Source organism: Ananas comosus, linkage group 5 (genome assembly GCF_001540865.1).
Source record: "Ananas comosus cultivar F153 linkage group 5, ASM154086v1, whole genome shotgun sequence".
Taxonomy (NCBI): Eukaryota; Viridiplantae; Streptophyta; class Magnoliopsida; order Poales; family Bromeliaceae; genus Ananas; species Ananas comosus.
The window spans coordinates 671,802-691,172 of NC_033625.1; the positions used below are offsets into that span (position 1 = coordinate 671,802).

At 36.5% G+C, this 19,371-nt stretch overlaps 3 protein-coding genes across 8 annotated transcripts; 1 reads left to right on the plus strand and 2 right to left on the minus strand.

The window, feature by feature from the left end:
• On the minus strand, positions 2,216–19,311 carry LOC109710369 (ATP synthase subunit d, mitochondrial-like). Of its 4 annotated transcripts, none has more exons than XM_020232889.1 (6): positions 6,080–6,381; positions 4,598–4,679; positions 3,875–3,939; positions 3,646–3,732; positions 3,422–3,526; positions 2,216–2,648 (listed from the first exon to the last, which is right to left on the minus strand). In XM_020232889.1, exons 1-5 carry the CDS (start codon positions 6,251–6,253, stop codon positions 3,425–3,427), a joined length of 510 nt encoding a protein of 169 aa, XP_020088478.1. In that variant the 5' UTR covers positions 6,254–6,381; the 3' UTR covers positions 2,216–2,648; positions 3,422–3,424. The 4 variants fall into 4 exon arrangements, with proteins under 4 accessions (XP_020088478.1, XP_020088474.1, XP_020088477.1 ...); XM_020232885.1 differs by lacking the exon at positions 2,216–2,648 and adding an exon at positions 19,297–19,311 and having other exon boundaries at positions 2,994–3,526; positions 6,080–6,290; XM_020232888.1 differs by lacking the exon at positions 2,216–2,648 and adding an exon at positions 2,994–3,331.
• Positions 7,551–13,181, minus strand: LOC109710366 (S-adenosylmethionine carrier 1, chloroplastic/mitochondrial-like). Of its 3 annotated transcripts, none has more exons than XM_020232882.1 (13): positions 13,071–13,181; positions 12,761–12,818; positions 12,368–12,507; positions 11,661–11,743; positions 10,618–10,694; positions 10,090–10,180; positions 9,567–9,620; positions 9,394–9,489; positions 9,149–9,238; positions 8,903–8,954; positions 8,350–8,411; positions 8,187–8,267; positions 7,551–7,997 (listed from the first exon to the last, which is right to left on the minus strand). In XM_020232882.1, the coding sequence occupies exons 1-13, from the start codon at positions 13,162–13,164 to the stop codon at positions 7,866–7,868; spliced, it is 1,110 nt and encodes a 369-aa protein (XP_020088471.1). In that variant the 5' UTR covers positions 13,165–13,181; the 3' UTR covers positions 7,551–7,865. The 3 variants fall into 3 exon arrangements, with proteins under 3 accessions (XP_020088471.1, XP_020088470.1, XP_020088472.1); XM_020232881.1 differs by having other exon boundaries at positions 12,761–12,821; XM_020232883.1 differs by having other exon boundaries at positions 12,368–12,472; positions 13,071–13,088.
• LOC109710365 (glucan endo-1,3-beta-glucosidase 8-like) lies at positions 13,816–17,271 on the plus strand. Its single transcript, XM_020232880.1, has 4 exons — positions 13,816–14,212; positions 14,386–14,848; positions 16,409–16,654; positions 16,740–17,271. The coding sequence occupies exons 1-4, from the start codon at positions 13,857–13,859 to the stop codon at positions 17,136–17,138; spliced, it is 1,464 nt and encodes a 487-aa protein (XP_020088469.1). The 5' UTR covers positions 13,816–13,856; the 3' UTR covers positions 17,139–17,271.

Sequence of the window (19,371 nt, forward strand, 5' to 3'; positions counted from 1 at the left end):
TCTCTCTCTCTCTGTATATATATATATATATACAGAGAGAGAGAGAGTCCATCTATAGTGCTTGTAAAAGCACCAAATACTTGATGCTTGTAAATTTTTTACCGTTAGATCCACCTCTTTGATCATTTCTACCCATTATATCATACTATTCAACCAACTACCCACTCAACCCTAGGGGTCCCACATCATCCTAACCGCACATTCTTTAATCTAATAGCCAAAAATTTACAAGCACCAATAACTTGGCACTTTTAAAAACATAGGAGCTCAATTTTATATATATATATATATATATATATATATATATACACACACACTATGTTATCGAAAGTATAGAGGATTTTACTTTCGACTTTTTGACTTTTGGATTAAGAATTGTATGATTGAGATGATTGTTCTCCCCCCTAGGGTTGAGTAGTCCTTACATGATAATAGTATTAATCCAAAAATTAGAAATGATCAAAGGGGTTGATCTAAGGGCCAACAAGTCGAAAGTATAAAATTTTCTATATTTTTGATAGCATAGTAGCTCTACTCTATATAAAGTTGAGCTGAAATACTATTAATAGTATTTGGTCATTTTTGCTATTAAGTTTTTAATCATTGAATGAAAAATTGTAGGATGTAAGGCTAGGATGATATATATATATATATATATATATATATATATATATATAATTGAGCTTCTATGCTTTTAAAAGTACCAAGTTATTGATACTTGTAGATTTTTAGGCATTGGACTAAGGAATATGCGGTCAGCATGATGTGCGCCCGCTAGGGTTGAGTGGGTGGTTGGTTGAATAGTATAATCTAACGGTTAAAAATAATCACCGACCATCCCTAGAGCAAGTGGCAAAGGGTTTGGTGGTTGGTACTCGAGATCCAAGTTCGAATTCTAGTTGATTCATATTTTCAGCTAAGTTTATTTTTAAATGAAATAAACAAAGCGGATAGCATGCTATATATCTATCTCTAAAAAAAAGGGTTAAAAATAATCAAAGGCGTAGATCTAACATTTTTTAGTTAATGTGAGTAATATTTTGCTAATTCGCACGCTATTAATCTTAATCTTGAACTAAAAAATTAATATTTTTTAATATATAATATTAGAATATTTATTTGCTAGTATATAATGAATTGAGTTGATTGAGTCATTCAGATGAGTACATTGTAACGGAGCGGGGACATGAAATCGTGCATCAACATTCGCGCTCCCGAACAGTAGTAGTCCATGCATCTTTTGCACGGCCTACAAAACCCGAGCAATGATGGCGAATAGGGCATCCAAATCTCTCTTTTTCTACTCTTTCTCTCTCTCTCTATTCATAGAGGAGTCTCTCTCTCTCCCTATTCATAGAGGAGAGGATATCATGGCTCCTGAGGGGTAGGATAGCGTTTTTGACTTTTTACCCCGCCCAAGGAAAAAGCTTTCCCAAAAGCCCTCCACCTTTTCATATTTATCTCTGCATTTAACTGTTCAACTTGTCACTGCGCGAGTGCGGCGTGAAAAGACACATTCACACTCTCCACAGTAGCTATATTCTTTATATACATATAAATATATTGCGAGGTACGTTGAGCATACGATTTGGCGACGGGTTAGTTGTTTTTTTTGAAGTTTTATTACACCACAAAATAATGATTAGCACGCCAATGACCAGGAGCATGTATGTACAGATTATGTTTTCTTTTCCTTTCCCTGTCTTAACTTAGCAGCAAAGTAATTTTCTTTCGGCTAGAGAATGTGGGAGTGGTGGCTCGAAAAGAAAATTTTCGTATAAACTTTTCCCCGTACTGGTTGGTTACTACCTGTAAAATAAAAAAAAAGATTGCCGCAGATTCCACCAAGTGATACGTGTGTATGGATCGGCCAATCAGTCACCAGAGAGAGAAGGGAATCAAGCGCTTTGCTGCGAGTAATCATAATCATTATTGCTATTAGGTGGTAGCAAAAGACATAACACGTGACTGACATTGTATTGTTGTTGTAGTGCTAATGCAGTTGCAGAATCCACCTCCTGTAGTGACGCAACGTTTACACGAGCATTACATCACTTCAAGGCACTAATAGAGTTTTTTTGTTTGTTTTGTTTTTTTTTTTCGTCGATAACCCTCCCTTAGAAACAGATAAGATGTGAGATAGACACACACAAATTATTCAAATATAAGTACAAATTATATACATCCTACTGCTACGGAAACGATGTGAGATAGATACACACAAATTATTCAAATATAAGTACAAGTTATATACATCCTACTGCTGATGAATGGTAAAAGCATCCCATACACACCACAGACATTAGCGGGGCGAAACACATCAAGCTGCAAACCGCCCGTTTGGAGCCTGCGTTCTAGGAAGCAGGCACTTGGGCCTGCCACTGTAGTTCATTGCACCACACAGTACAAATGATAGTAGGAACTTCTGTGGGCCATAACAGGAGAATACCAAGCCCGAATCGCCCGGCAGGACCAAACAAGGCCCAAGTCGAACATAAAACATGAACTGGGCACAAACAAAGACGCGAATGCCACAGACTACTTAATTGCACTGCAATGTACCGCGCTGTTTTCAACGTTCCGCCATAACGCCGGATATGGAGCTTTGTTTACCTCACAATGAATGGAGAGGTTCAGTAAGGGCTCTACTGCAAAAGTCAAGCCAAACAGGTACTAAATTTCTGAAGCAGTAAACACTGAGAAACTAGGTCCAAACTCAAAAACAGACACCCTGGTCTAGCAATCTCTAATTTGAAATCTAAAGCCCTCATTCCGTCCTAACATCGTCAGCTTCAGCATATTACCAGAGACCACCGAGTGATAGAGCGAAGGTAGAGGAAAAGCTTCAATTTCTGGTTCCTACAGCTAGCTAAATACAGAAATGGATGTGCACACATTCAAACATTCAATATATAGATAACTACGATGGTGAATGAATGGTAAACAGAAATTAACCATGAAAGCACCAAACTAAATAGTTGGTATACCAAATAGAACCTAGATCAAGCAGGCCAACAGATTGAATTTTTATTTGTCACCAAATCATTTCTAGACGAGTGATGCAAACATAAGTTACAGATGGAAAATAAACAGGCCAATTTTAGCTCTTCAACAACCCGAAAAGAAGATTGTGGTGTTGAAAAAAAAACAAGTGAACTAATCGCTTGAACAGTTGACTCACACTGTCTGCAGAGGAAAATTCTCTTATTACTACATAGGAGACCACACATGAAGTAACAGTATCAAATAGATAGGAATCATGAAAGGATGAGTTATGACACATGATTGTGCACAGCTCCAGGAGAGAGCAGCTGTAAATCAAACAAACAACCTAAAACATCGGCAATTTTTTTTAAAAAAATTACATAGAAAAGATAGATTTTATTGGAAATCTGCAAAAGAAAAGCATCGAAAAGCTCACTCGTCAGTAACCCCAGTAGTCATTGCGGATTTCGTCATCAAACTTCTTCTTGAGCTCAGGGTGCTTCGCGAAATACTCTTCGGCTGTCATGGTGCTTATCTTTTTCTGCACAATACGACAATACATATAAAAACCAACACCATAAAAGAGAGCTGTAGAAGACAACTTATGAGTAGAAAAAAGAGTGAATGTTTTAACATCAGAGCAGCTTCCTTCTTTCTCACCTTCATCTCTTGAACTTCGGCAATTTCCTTTTCCAACCTCTCTGACTCCTTGAGAGACTTCTGTTCTGCTTCTTTCAACTCCACCACCTGCAATTTTTCCATGAAAAAAAAGAAGAAATAAATAAAGGCATTAAAACCAATTAGGATACAGACCTATTAATTACAGAAGGCATCTCTTCCATGAAAGAATTATCATTTTACAGAAACAAGGTTATGCAAACTTTCTCACAAGAGCATCAAACTTGGGCTTGTATTCAGGAGTCACTGTGTCAACGTATTTGGGGATCTCAATGCCTGCAATAAGAGTGGCTCTACCATAGTCAGATTACAAAATAAAGGAATACATATCTTCCAAGCAAAAAATTCCATGTGATGCAAAATATTTGGCCAAGATATAAATCACTGAATCTTAGTTCCATGCACATTCACCGGCTTATTAGAACAAGGTCAAATAAATAAGAATCAAAGGAATCATTACTTCAGCAGAATTTTCATATAAGATGTCAGTAGTTCATTCATTGATCATAAAAGCAAGTGCACCTTTGAAGTCCCCTCCGAAGAATCTTATATTTCAGTCTACCAAATATCTAACAAGACACTCTTTTAACTCGGGAGGCACTACAATGAAACCTTTTATCACTAAATGTCCAACTGATTAGAAGTCATTGATAAGAAGAAAACCAATCACTCCGTTAATTTCCTAGACTACTAACATTTTACCTTAAAGAAATGTGTTGAAATTGAAGTTAAACAGTCTCCACTAGTGCATTGGCTAACTATCCAATCAACTTTAGCCTCTTAAAGACAATTGTATATCTACATAATCAGTTTCTAGACAAAAGGAGAAGGCTAAAGTACAACTCTAGCAATTACATGAAAATAAATCCCTAAATTGATAAAATTACAGAAGTCTATTTTCTCACAGAAAAGTTGATCAAGAAAGAGGACATACTCTCATAAGCCTCTTTGTACACATCAACCAATTTCGAGCCAATCCCTCTTCTGTAAAATTCCCAGTCAATAGGTTGAGGTTCCTACGTTATATAGACGAGAAAAGCACTATCACTCATTAGCCAATGTCAGAAATTTATTTATTATGAGTAATGACAGTCATGATGAAAATAGAGAGACGATAAATAATAGCATATAAACTTGCATAGCAGTATTACCATGTACTCATACGTTTCTCTAAGAAACATCAAACCTTTAATAAGATAAGTCAAAAAAAGAACATCACATGCATTTCGATGCAAAGAATTCTTAGTTTAGTCTAGAGCAGAACAATTTCAGTCAATTTTAGACATAATATTTTGAAGAAGGAAATATAAAAAGTATTCACATATTCATCAAATTTTAGATATAATATTTTGAAGAATGAAATATAAAAAGTATTCACATATTAATCCACGTCTAAGACCCTACGAAGTTCACAGACACATATGAGCAATAAATGGATTTGTGATGTAATTTAAAAAGGCTAACAGAAGAAGGAAATATATCTTCATAGATAAAAATTTGCCTCTATTAACATATTTCTGTGCACTTCTATTTCAATCTAGTACCCATTACATAGATTATAATCTCAAAGTCAGTTTATTCCAAAAGTACATACACAAAAGGTGAGGAATAGTTTGCTTCACATGATTTAATATTTCCACCTGAAATCAGATTCGCATGTTTTTCTTTGTTTGATCAGGCTTCTCTTTTAAATTATCTGCTCCAAGAGACAGTTTAACCACATATGTTGATGTTTCTTATTTTGAACATTTGCGTACTTATTTTGTAAAAGATGGTACGGAAAAATATTTGATGACTGAAAAACAATGACAAACAATCTAACAGACTATTGGGAATTGCAACATATAAATGCTTACATAAGGAGTATCAAACTGTTTCGTATTTCATATTTACACATCAATGATTTAGCACTGGTTTACAAAATCACATTTGGACATATTTTAAACTAATAAGAAGCTCTTAGTTTTGCTTCAGATTAGAGAGCTTTCCTATACATCTCAGTCACTATCAATTGTGAAGTTGCCATGTAAACGTAATTATTATCATACAAACATGCTCATGCATTGCACGAGTATAAAACCAGTATAGCCCCAAAATATAGGTGTTGCAACAAACATCAGCTATTAAACCTATTCTGTTAGCATACATTTGAACAACCTATTACTCTACTCTTTTCCCTCTATTTTCATTCATTTTATCAGAAATAACTCCCACTAGCACGCTGATCGAGTTGCTATCATGCGATCTAAGCTAAAAGGACTTGAATCAACAAAAAAAATTATACACAGACATACGATCGGAGAAAATGAAACCCTAGATCGAGGATAGAAGAGAGGACCGAGCGATCCAATGAGAAGAAAACAGCAAGCTAAAAGGCAATAGCAAAGAAACCCTAGATCCGGGGAGGGAATAGTACCTGGCTGAACTTGGTCTGGAGCTGTTGATTCACATCGTCGAAGGCGCGGCGGAGATTGGCGAACTCCTTGCGCGCCTCGTCCGAGACCAGGAGCTTCGCCATGCCGTCCCAGTCGATCGCCTTCCCCGCCTTCGTCGCCACCTCCGCCACCTTCTTCGCCCCGTTCCCGCTCATCCTCGCCGATCTCTCTCTCTCTCTCTCTCTCTCTCTCTAGTTCGATCCTAGGGTTTGTAACGAGAGGGAGACGAGGACGACGAAGAGAACAGAAAGAGAGCAAAAGCACGAAATGGAGGATGAGACCGTACCCTGCTTCCGTTTTTCCTCTGCGTGGGCTTATTTGCTGACGCATCACGCTTTAAGATTCGTAAAGGGCTAAAGACTCTTTTCTCTTTACCAACGTGATATTTTCGATCAATATAAATAAACTGAGTTTCTTATTATCACAATATTGTGACTTGTGAGTATATATATTGAAATTTGTAAATAAATGTAATAATCTTACTATCATCTGAATATTTTTTTTCATGTTAATTAGATTTCAAACATTATTAAGTTTACTGTTAAATTTTTGTGAATAACCTTATAAAAAATGAGTGTAACATCTTATCATAGTCTTCATATAATAATTACATTACTAATTAAATTATAAATAAAAAAATATTTTAAAAAATCTCAACTTAATTAGATGCAAAGTTCGTTGGCTGACAATTACATTTTATTGCTATTGCTATTGTAATTTTAATGCAATAATTAAATTTTTAAGTAAATATCAGTAGATGTGTGCTAATAATTAAATAATTTCATAGCTAACAGATTTTATATGGTAAGGTTGTGATTTTTAAGATAAAAGGTAATTAAATTAATGACTAATTCATTTTTGCGGTGCTCGGCCGAAGCCAAACGTGAGGTAGTTTTAATTTTTCGCCTTTGAGTAGCCGTAAACAAAAAAGTGACTTTTTCGAAAATAAGTAATACTTTTTCGTGTGAAAAATAGTTTTACGGCGAACGAAAAATTATTTTCTATATCAATAACTATTTTTGATGTACTTTAATGGCAAACGAAACATACTCTTAGTAAATTATTGCTTTTTTATTTTTCCCTTCCAAGCACAGTTTCTGTGCGCGCAAATTAAAATTTAATTTTAATGATTTTATATTATATAAAAACTACCAGTTTAATTGGGTAGAGATTACTATAGACTTTTTATATAGTTATGATTGAAAAAAATTATATATATCCCCTATGAGCCTTTGTATTGGCACAAATTTAAAATCCTTCTCATGCGTTTAGGTCACCTTTTTATGCAATCAATATGGGCATACCAATAAGATTAACCTAGTTTGAAAATTAGCTAATTATTATTAACTTAAAACAGTGACACAATCCATTTCCTCTTCGTCGATAAGAAGAAATGCCACGTATACGAGCTAGGTGAAGAATAACAGCTGTAAACTATGCAGAAACACTTAGACCACTTAATACTACGGAAATTCACTATGTTTCAAATCCCTAAATTGGTCTTAAATATAAATATATAAATTACAAAATAGGAAAGCAAATACAACTAAGCACCAAATTGCCCTATTTCTCTCTCCCACAAATTAACAAGTAGAACCATTAAATTTGACATACAAAAACTCCCTGCATCTTAACTTGAAGCAAAAGAAAAAAAATAAATCAGTGCTACTTCTATTCCCACCAAATAATTCAGAAGAAAGATTGGGCCAAATCGTAAGTCTTCAATCTGGATCATAGTACTTCAATGAGAAGACTCAGAGATTTGTATTATTCTTCCTTTGAAGATTCAGATATGGAGCGCTTGGAGCGCCTTTGAGAAAGTAAGAGTTTTGTCCTCTCGAGGACACCAAAGAATATGGACCCACCGATGCCGATCCACAGAACTCTTGGTCCGACACCCTGTTTAGAAATTAATCATGAGAAACAAAGATTAAGAAAAATAACGTTCTAATTAGAAAATTAAGTCCATAACAATGCAATATATCAAGACAAATTTGCAATGCATTTCCTCTGTTGTAAGCAACAAAAAGTGCTTCCTTTACTCCTAAGAATTTATATAGAGAAGAGAAATGGCTAATGTTGGTATACCTTCAAAAACGCAGCTGGGCCTTCTTCTCGAAGAATAGTCTGGGCACAACTTAGAAGCCCATTGTATTGATTTGCTTGACCCTGCAATAGAGAGATTTGAAGAAATAAATAATCTTTGAAAAGGTTCAGTGATTAGTATAATTTAGAAAGCGACAAACTCAACCTGAACCATCAATCTTGTTTTCATCACATCAAGCGGTGTGGTTATAGCTCCAGTTATTGCCCCTGAGAAATTAAAAAGATAGCTGTAGATTTTTCTGATACTTAAAAATGAAATTCCTTCGTAAAGCTGGAAATTGAAAGCAAAGATCTAATGGATAGTAGAAAATAAGATGGTCCATAGATAATAATTTCGCCAAAGTATGGCCCAGTTCTTTCCTTTCTCCAGGGAGTGGCACCAGTTTCCAGGATTATATCGTCTTTGCCAAATTGACGATCGTAACAAGGTATATAGGTTCCAAATTCAATTAGAAACTTCTTTAAGCAATAATATTCTTTTAGACTGAAATTTTTGTAGTAATTTCAGCAGATGATTCGACAAGAATGCCGAACTGTCAAAAAAGATATCCTACGCGTACAGATATAGAAGTACTCTGCGTAACAAAAAAAAAAAAAGATAATAGAGGCAACGAAGTACAGAGAAGCTTCTTTTTGTCACTGAAATGGAAATAAGACAACACGTTTATTAGGGACCGAAAGCAGCACAACTGATTTACCAGCTACTGCTCCAATTACAGCATTTTCTGGATCATTTAACTCTCGTTTTGCCTGCACGAAAAAGATAATTGAAACAAATTTACTCAAGGTTGAAGAACACTAGTTACTAAATCAATATTATTTTCCTCAAGAAGCTGTCCCAAAACCATTCAGTTCAGGAGTAAATAAACTCAGAGATCCACCAATACTGCGTGAACATGATATAGGTACTTAATGTAAATGAATTTGAGTTAAATTAAACGTACCGCAATCTTGTATCCAATTCGAAGCTGCTCATATAAACAAAACTGGATGGCATCAAATGGTAGATCTCGCAACAGAAAGGAACTGTAGCCCTACAAGCCCAAGAAATAACAAGGTAAAGCATGTCACAGCATTTCTAGTATAGTTGAAAAGGCATAAGAAGCTGAAATATATAATTTATACCATCATAGTAGGATTTATGAAATCTAAAAATAGTAAAAATTTAGGGGCAATCAAATGTACATACAGCATAAAGACCTTTGAAGCCTTCTTTTGCAAGAATAAGACGAACGGCATCTGGAGCTGAGCTAAATTGTCCGGTCTGCATCCTTTGTTTAACCACCTGAAAGAGGTGAAGTCTGTGAATTTAAAGTACTTCGAGACACTTCGATATATATGCACGCTCATCGATGTACATACCTCCGTAGGAACACGGATAAGAGAAGCAGCAGCCCCGCCAATGGCCCCTGCAGTCTATATTACTTCCATATATTAGAATGCAGCAAGAATAAGATAACATGTATACAAAACCCTTTTGATATCCATGGAATTTCACAAGAGATATGTAATATCCAATGTAATTAAGCAGCCATAGAAGCATTAACAAATAATCAACCCTTTCAAAGCAAGCTCAGGTATACAAATCAACATGTTTTTCCTCGAATAAACTTGGATTTCATGTTCGTACTCGCTAGACAAAAATAAATTTTCTATCATGAGAAACTAGTTCAATGGCCAGCATGAATAGTCTGAGAGATGATATCAGAATTGTCTTCAAATTAATGTTTATGACTAAAAATCATTATTATGCAAACGAAGTGCCTTACAAAAAAGACAATCAAGTTCTTCTCCATGTGAGCAGGCTGAACCTTAAGGTCACCCAACTAAAAGTTTCAATAGTAACAGAAACAACACAAAATACTTGAAATCTGCTTTAATTTACCAGATGAGCGACTGCACTAAACTTTTCAGGAAATATTTCCAGTAGCTTTTGTTTCGTAGGCTCATATATGCCCACGAATACAGCAGATGCCCTACAAACAAAGAGATTCAGTAAACGAGCAAAGTAGAAATAATAATAGCTAGAACAAAGAGCAATATTTGAACATAAAAAAGATGTAGAATTACTGTTGACAGTAAGCACCTTCACAGGGACTAGATTATGAAAAAACTATATCTTAGATCAACCTTGATTGATTAAGCACCACCATAAATTTTTCCTACTAAGAATTGCTGTTGTCTTTAGGTTATTGTAGAATTTGAAAACAATTTGTGTGGTGGACAAACACTATTTTTGTGGTGGATCTAACATGACTTTGCCATTAGAGCTCCTACACTGCAAATGCTGCAGCAGCAGGAAATAAACAACAGCTTAAATCCAGCACAAAAAAAAAACTTTGTTCAAAATAAAAATGTCCAAATATGGATTGTAAATTAGTGAAAAAGCGTAACTTGGGCATAAATTACTCACGGTAACACTCCAGCTATATTGCCAGCCAATCCGGAATACAAGCCCTTCCATTCAATTTTGCTTCCACCACGAGCAGCCTACAGAACAAAGCAAATTCCAGTAAAATGTATCTTACATATTATTTCGATTAAATTGTAGTAAGATATATCTTCCATATCATCTACTATCTCGATAAACTTAACAGCAACAATAAAAAGATAACACCTAGCATAATCATGGATCTTGCACAGAAAAAAGGAAAACGCCGAAGGCAAGTAGAAAGCATGAAGAGGACATTTTACGCAAATCTCATGAAAATAGTAGCAGCTATATAGTTTCCATCCACATTAGTATGGCAACTTCCATAGTGAAAATGATAATTCATTAGATATCTGCAAAGTTAACTATTACATGGGAATCTGGACTAGCATTTTGGCCTTGTTGAAGATCTCGAGATGTTATATACACACTATGCCATGTGTAAGTGGCAGATGCACATGCATACGAACAGACATTACACATATTAGTGTGTCCATGTATTTATAGATGAAGCACATACATATATAGCAAAAGGCAAGCTCCAATTAGAATTATTCCTTCGAAACAGTTAAAAGCACTCCTTCAAAACAGCTACCCCATCTAATCAGAAGTCCAAATTGGAGTTTTGATGTATGAAAATATTGGTGTTCTAAATAGCAGCTGCTATGGCTGCTACAGCAACTGCTTCGAAGGACCACCATGGTTATGAAGGATCTCTATGCTAAGTGGAAACACTATTTGGAATATAAATGTACAAAAATTAAAAATGTTATACTTCTATATTTGAAACTAAGATGTTATTACAAATGCAGTTATATAAACTCCGCTATGGGGTCCTCCATCAGCTACGCGCTTTGATATCCTTCAAACACTATGTACCGGCTATCCGCCATTTATAACCTTAAAGATATTCAAAAGGCATTTTATATTCAAAAGGTTACTACCTACTTAAGCTTAAAAAGTTAAAAACAAGACACCAAACATGACTAGTACATGAATAATGATTTTATTTATGATTGACCTGCCTGCAGCCTTGTCTTTATTGTATCAATCGGATATAGAACTGTTTCAACAACAACACCAGCAGTGCCTCCGGCGATAACACCCTCTGGAAAAATAAAAGAGATATAACTCACAAACAAAGTAATTGTATTTCTGATACATTTAGTGTAAAGCTAGTATATTTCACAAATGTATGCATTCTAACTGTCACAAAAGCCATGCAATTTATGAGCGAACCGAACAAAAAAATTTTAGAATATATTTATTAAGAAGATCGAGGATATGATTAAGAAATTTTCTAATGCAATTTAGCAATGCTTCAACAGGGAATGCAGCAAATTAACAACTCATAATTGTTTCTTACAGAAAGAAAGCCCACGAAGTAGCAAACAAATTTTCATTTCCGAAAAACTTAACAAGGCTTCTACAACCAAAAACCATCGATTGTGATGCCATCTTGCATAATTATCCTGCCTTATAAAAGCTGGTCCAGGGGCTTGGAAAATTTTAATGTTTTAAACTTGGTTATTTAATTCAGGAACTCTAAAAACCAACAGATAATCCTAGATACATGAATCTTACTCTGAATGAGCCCACCAAACCGTATGCCTTATAAGCTGATTCCGTTGTCTCAATTAGAAATACAACATTAGGGATTTCTAGTAAGCATTTCAATCAACATATTATGGTCAAACAGCTAATTATCAAGTTTAGATAAGGAGGAATGTACCAAACAAAGTGCGGAGAAAATCAAAAGGCTTTTCCTCTCCCATGGTGACTGATGCGAACAGCTTTTGCGGGACCACGACCGAGTCATGCAATTTACTCGTGCATGCTAGATAAAAAGCAACAAAAAGACTGATCACTGGCCTGGAAACAAAACTAGGGGTATGTCAACAACAGGAACCACTATTTCCAAACTTAGCTACTCAATTTGAAGCAGTGAGAAATCAAATAACTCCTTTTATCTTTTCACACAAAAAATGATTTATGAACCAGCGACGAGAAATTAAGTCAGAAATATGGATTTTCAGATAATGTATATGCATATATGTATACTTTTAAGTTTTAAGAAAAGAAAAAAAAAAAACCCTAAGCATGGATCCATGCCAGAAAAATTTACCTGGTGAAGTTGTAGGAGATCTGCTTCCATCGAGAGCCAATGTTGGTCCCATCAAAATCTACTAATCAAATACCTTGAATTAAGGTGAATAAAAATTGCGGATACTCTAAATCAGTAGATTCATTAAAATTGCGGATACGAAAATAAAAAAGAAAAATATCTATCGATTGTCATCTAAAACATATAACAAACTAAAACAAAGATCAAATAATCGGCTTCTACGCATTCCAAACATAGGCATGAAAAAGTAGTGGCCCCAAACGAAGATCAATTTGGAGGTTACAAGCATTAGGGTTTAAATGCCGCATACCTGTTGCAGAAGAAGAAGAAGAGAAGTAGGGGGAGAGGATCGAAGTAGAGAGAAGTGGTCGAGAGGGGCGAGGAAGAGATAGAGCGAAATGCATTTTGGAAAGGGTTTTTGTTACACAACGGCGGCAATTAACGGGCCGGATCCTACGGCAACGATTAATTATCGGATACTCAACCCAAATCCTCTAGTAATAGATGGGTCTGGCCCAACATCGGGCCCAATTCATCAGGATTTGACCCAGCTCTGAAACAGCCCAAAATTTACTTTTGAATTGATGGGCGGAATTATTAACCCCGGGCCTACTATCTTAAGGCCACACGGTTAAAAGGTAAAACCTCGACTATAGGAAATTTTGAAATGGACCGCTAAGCTTTTACATTTTTTAATTTGGGATTTTCCTTTTTTATTTCTTATTTGAGTTTTTCGACGTAGAAAATATAAGTTATTAGCGATATAAAAATTTAAAAGTTGAGAGGTAAAATTTGAGAGGTCAATTTTGAAATGTAATACGTATATAGTTGAGGAGGTTTTTATACATTTTTACCTGTTCAAACCGCAAGCAGAGAAGGGTATTTCTGTCAATCTAGTTTACAAATCAACAGCAAACATAAAACCGTTTAACTCCCGCCTTCCATTTTAGGACCTCTCCATCCGCACTCCATGGCGCTCCCTTCTCCTCCTCCCCCACCATAGAACCAAAAAGATTAAAAAATATACATATATTCATATAAAATAAAATAAAAAATCTTTCACCTCCTCTCTCCTCTCCCCTCCGCCTCCCCCGCCATGCCGCCTCCTGCGGCCGCCCTCACGTGGTTCTCCATTGCCACGATTGCCGTCGCCGCCGCCGCCGTCGCATCATCAACGGTGGAGGGCATCGGAGTGAACTGGGGGACGCAGATGTCGCACCCGATGCTACCGACGACGGTGGTGCGGATGCTGAAGGCGAACGGCATCAGCCAGGTGAAGCTGTTCGACGCGGACGCGTGGACCGTGGGCGCGCTCGCGGGCACCGGCATCGAGGTCATGCTCGCCATCCCCAACGACCAGCTCGCTCGGATGAGCAGCAGCTACGACAACGCCAAGAAGTGGGTCAAGGAGAATGTTACCAGATATGACCACGATGGAGGGGTCAATATCAAGTAACGAACACTTTTTAATTGTTTCAATTTGCTCCCTCCAAATTTTTCTACTAACACGCGAGTTTTGTACTAAACATTACCACCGTCCAAATATGAACTTTAAATACAATATTAGTTCTAATTTTTTATACTTCATTTTATAAAGAATTAAAGTCTAAAATTTAATTGTTCAGGTATGTGGCCGTGGGTAATGAGCCCTTCCTGAAGAGCTACAATGGCTCGTTTCTGAACACCACCTTTCCCGCCCTAAAGAACGTTCAAAAGGCCCTGGACGAGGCCGGGGTCGGAAACCGCATCAAGACCACCGTCCCGCTCAATGCCGATGTCTACAGCTCCCCAGATAACGACCCCGTGCCGTCCGCCGGCAACTTCCGCTCCGACATCCGCGAGCTCATGGTACAGATTGTTCGCTTCCTCCATGACCACAACGCCCCGTTCGTCGTCAACATCTATCCCTTCCTCAGCCTCTACCAAAACCGCGGCTTCCCCGTCGACTTTGCCTTTTTTGATGGCGGCGGCCCCACCATCGATGACAAGGAGGCCCACTACACCAACGTGTTCGACGCCAACTACGACACTCTTGCCTGGTCGTTGAAGAAGGCCGGCGTGCCTAACATGCCAATCATCGTCGGCGAGGTTGCCCGAAACAATATATATATATATATATATATATATAGAGTTCGGCTATATACTCTTTTGAGTAGAATCACCTTCGTACTCATAAGTTATTTTTGATGATAGAGCTTCCGAATCAACGATTCATACCGTTAAATATTATCTAGAATATTTAAAATTTCTAGAAATTAAATTTTATAATTTTTCGATATCATTTACGTTACGATCAAAAGCTCACAAAATTGACAATTTTTAACGGCTGATATGAGATATTTGCTAGCTTAACGGTGTAAAAGAGTCGGAATAGGTTGAATTTTTGATAGAAAACTTTATTCACTACCTAAATAAAGATCAATAACTCCAATCTTAAATTGAAGGACCCGATCATCCATTTTTAAGATGTCGTTCGATTTTGAACGTTCATTTTATACTGGCTTGATAGACTTTATAATGATTTCAAAAAATTATGAAGTTTATTTTTTAAAAGTTTGAAATACTCTAGATCATGTTTAGCGTTGTAGATCGTCGATTCGAAAACCTCAACATCGAAACAACTTATGAGTACGAAGAGCTATATACTCATAAGAGTATAGTAGCCCTACTATATATATATATATATAATAGAGCTTCTGAATCGACGATCCATATTGTTAAACATTTTCTAGAGCATTTAAAATTTCTAGAAATTAAATTTCATAATTTTTCAACATCATTTAACTTACGATCAAAAGCTCACAAAATTAATAATTTTAATGGCCGGTATGAAATACTTACTAGTTTAACGGTGCAAAAGAATTCGAATAGGTTGAATTTTTGATAGAAAATTCTATTCACTGTCTAGATAAAGATCAATAACTCCGATATTAAATTGAAGAATCCAATCATTTATTTTTAAGACGTCATTCGATTTTGACTGTTCATTTTATGTTCGCTTAATGGAAATTATTATGATTTTAAAAAATTACGAAATTTATTTTCTAGAAGTTTCAAATACTTTAAATCATATTTAATCCAGTGGATCGTCGATTCGGAAGCTCCATCATCGAAAACAAATTATGAGCACAAAGGACCCAATACTTATAAGAGTATAGTAGCCCTACTATATATATATATATAGTCCGGCTACTATACTCTTATGAGTACGATTTAAATGCTCTACACCATTAAACGTGCTCATAAGTTGTTTCCGATGATAGAGTTTTCGAATCGACGATTCACAACGTAAACGTTATGTAGATCATTTAAAAAGTTTTTAATACTCTATATCATATTTAACGGAGTGGATCGTCAATTCAATTATTGAAAACAACTTATGAGTAATAAAGGGCTCTATACTCACAAGAGTATAGTAACCCTAACTTTTATGTATATATATATATATATATATATATATATATTAAAAGGCTTAAGCTGCTATATAAAATAATGTTAATCTTTTTCTCGACATTCACGTACATTAATACATGGTTCCATTTGTAATTAAATGATGACCCAATGGACGCAAAAAAAACTATTGATAAAGCTCTTTTTTTATCTCTAAAAACCAAAGTTACTGAAGAACGGTATTTTTAAATTCAACAGGTAGGATGGCCCACCGACGGTGATAAAAATGCTAATGTAATTTACGCAAAGAGATTCTACGACGGCTTCTTTAGGAAAATGGCGAAGAAAGAAGGGACGCCGCTCCGTCCTGGGAAGATAGATGTCTATCTCTTCGGCTTGATCGATGAGGATATGAAGAGCGTTCTACCAGGAGACTTCGAGCGGCACTGGGGGCTCTTCACTTACGACGGAAAGCCAAAGTTCCCAATGGACCTTTCTGGGCAGGTCTGAACGGTTATACCGTACGTACTTCTCTAAAATTTTAAGCTGATAGAAGGATAGAATTCTAATATTCTATATTCAATGTTAGGGACATGATAAGTATTTGGTGGGCGCCACCGGCGTGGAGTACTTGCCGGCACAATGGTGCGTGTTCAACCGGGATGCCAAGGACCTGAGCAGCCTGGATGGGGACATGGAGTTCGCGTGCTCGAGCGGCGATTGCACGGCGTTGGTGCCCGGATCGTCGTGCAATGGCTTGGACAAGTCCGGGAAAATATCGTATGCATTCAACATGTACTTCCAGATGCAGGACCAGGACGTGCGCGCGTGCGACTTCGGCGGGCTGGCGAAGATCACTACCAAGAACGCGTCGCAAAACGGGTGCTTGTTCCCAGTGCAGATCCTAAGTGCGGGGGTGAAGACGTCGGCAGCAGGCGCAGCCGCGGCGGCCGCGGCTATTGGCATGACTCTGCTGTTGCTTCTGTGAAGTAGATTTACGTACTACTACTTCACAGTCGAAGTTGGAAATTTAAGAGGAGGTCGATCTCTTCAAGTTCCCTTGTTACTTCGGTTGTTTTACTTGCTTAATTATATGTTATTTCTCGTATTACAAAGGATCAGTGTAAAATGCGTCTTGTTTCTTCATTAGTTAAATTCTGTACATAATTGCACTAACGTAGGTTTTGCTATTTGATTTTATTAGATATATATGTCTCAAATTCTGATATGTCTTGAATTCTAGTATTACAATATTTTCTAACTTTATACTATTTTGATTATTCTATTAAAATTTAGATTATGCCTAATCTAATTAAAATCTTTCTAGTCTTATTAAATTTGTATGATTTAGAATTTAGCCACTATTATAAATATACCATTTATTCTATTAATTTTGGTGCAATAGATGAAATAAAGTATGGTGTATTTTTTGGAACCAAAATTTTGTGAGAGAAACATATTTTGTATATCTCCACTGCATATTCGTTCGTGGATATAAATCAGTTGCTGAACATTTAAAGATTATGTATTTTATTTTTTCTTCTTTTTATTTTGGATTTTTATTTGATATTTTCACGTCCGATGAGCTAGATTTTTTTTGCCTTTATCATAACAGTTTTGTGGTACTGATTAATCCTCATCAACTGTTCTCATTTTTTGTTGGCCTAATAGCAATTTAATCTCAGAAAGAACGGCCGCTAGGTTGATTAAAACAGTACACGCCTCAGTTATCTATGCTCAATTTACATAGACCCTTTAAACAATGTGTCGAGCACGAGCCAAACCAACTCGATCGAATCACTTAAGTTAAGAGGTGAGAGTTAATTTCGAATCATTCCAACTTGATTCAACCCGTTTGCCAGATCCCCCGGTAATTAAATTACTTCCTCTTATGCGATCGACTCATCGTTAAGATTGATAAATTAGAGCTTAAGGAATAAAGATAGAAAAATAAAACAAAAACAATGAACTATTGGGTCAAGGTTCCTAGACTCGAAGCTGACCAAAACCCATCATCAGGTCAGTTGATTTTGATCCTCACTTGACCTGCGCAACCAAAGTTAATTAACTCAAATGGCTTCGCCTATGTTCCTCGAGTTGTTTTCTAACGAAACAATTTTTTACTGTAAATTGATTTCATTAGGTCTGATTAATTATAGTTATATAGTAAATAATAAATTAATGATAATAAGAAATGTACCACTGTGATAGTATAATAACACTAGCACCCAAAATGGTTCACATGACATGGGCCTTCTCTCCTCCCGAGTAGCTGATGATGATTCCATAGCCGTGTTCCCCATTTTCCCTTGAGATGGGACGGATTTTTTTTTTTTAATAAATTATTATGACGGTTGACGTGGCCCGCATACACTATCAATGTTTACCTCTCCATTAGTTTCCTTAATATAATCAAATTTCTCAACAAAATATACCCATCCCAATTAATAAATCCCAATTAACAAAATATGTCCATTAGTAGGGCTTCGTTTGGAATTGCGAGAAGATTGCGTTACGTTCGATGAGAAAATACGTTAAAAAAATACCTATTTATTTTCGTACGTAATATTGTATTCCGTATATCGCCATGAGTCGGTTATAATATATTTTCTGCGGTCGCACCGGAGAATATAGAAGTAAATTTCTATATGTTTTTTTTCTCAACTCTATTTTACCCTAATAGCGTTAAATAGATCTCAATATCAAACTAAGTCCAAAACTATCCAACATTCCACTGTAGTTTGAGGGGCAGTTGCGAAATAAGTGGAGCGGGCTTTTTTCCCCTGCACCCCGTGTGTTTATACATCTCGTGCACGTTAATAACTAATATTAATAATATATTAAAAACAAAGTTTAAATTGAATAGTTGACACGCATTAACAATACGAAAAGAGATCCCATTGATTCGGATGCAATAGGGTATCCCACATGCTGAGGACTCTGTGGTCTGTGCGGTGCATGGTGCACGTGGTGCATGCAATTAATGATTCGGGAGGAGGATGAGACAAGGGGAGCCGTGCGTCCCACACAAAAGCCGCGACACCGCACCGTCCGTTCCGTCGACTCGGTTACCGCGGGGGTGCAGCTCCCGAGGATGTTTTCGACCGTAGGTTTGTTATGTTATGATCTCTCTCTTTCCCCCCTCTCTCTCTCTCTCTCTCTCTCTTAGACTACTCTCAAACNCCTCCTTCTTCCTCCCTCCTCTCTTTCTCTCTCCTCTC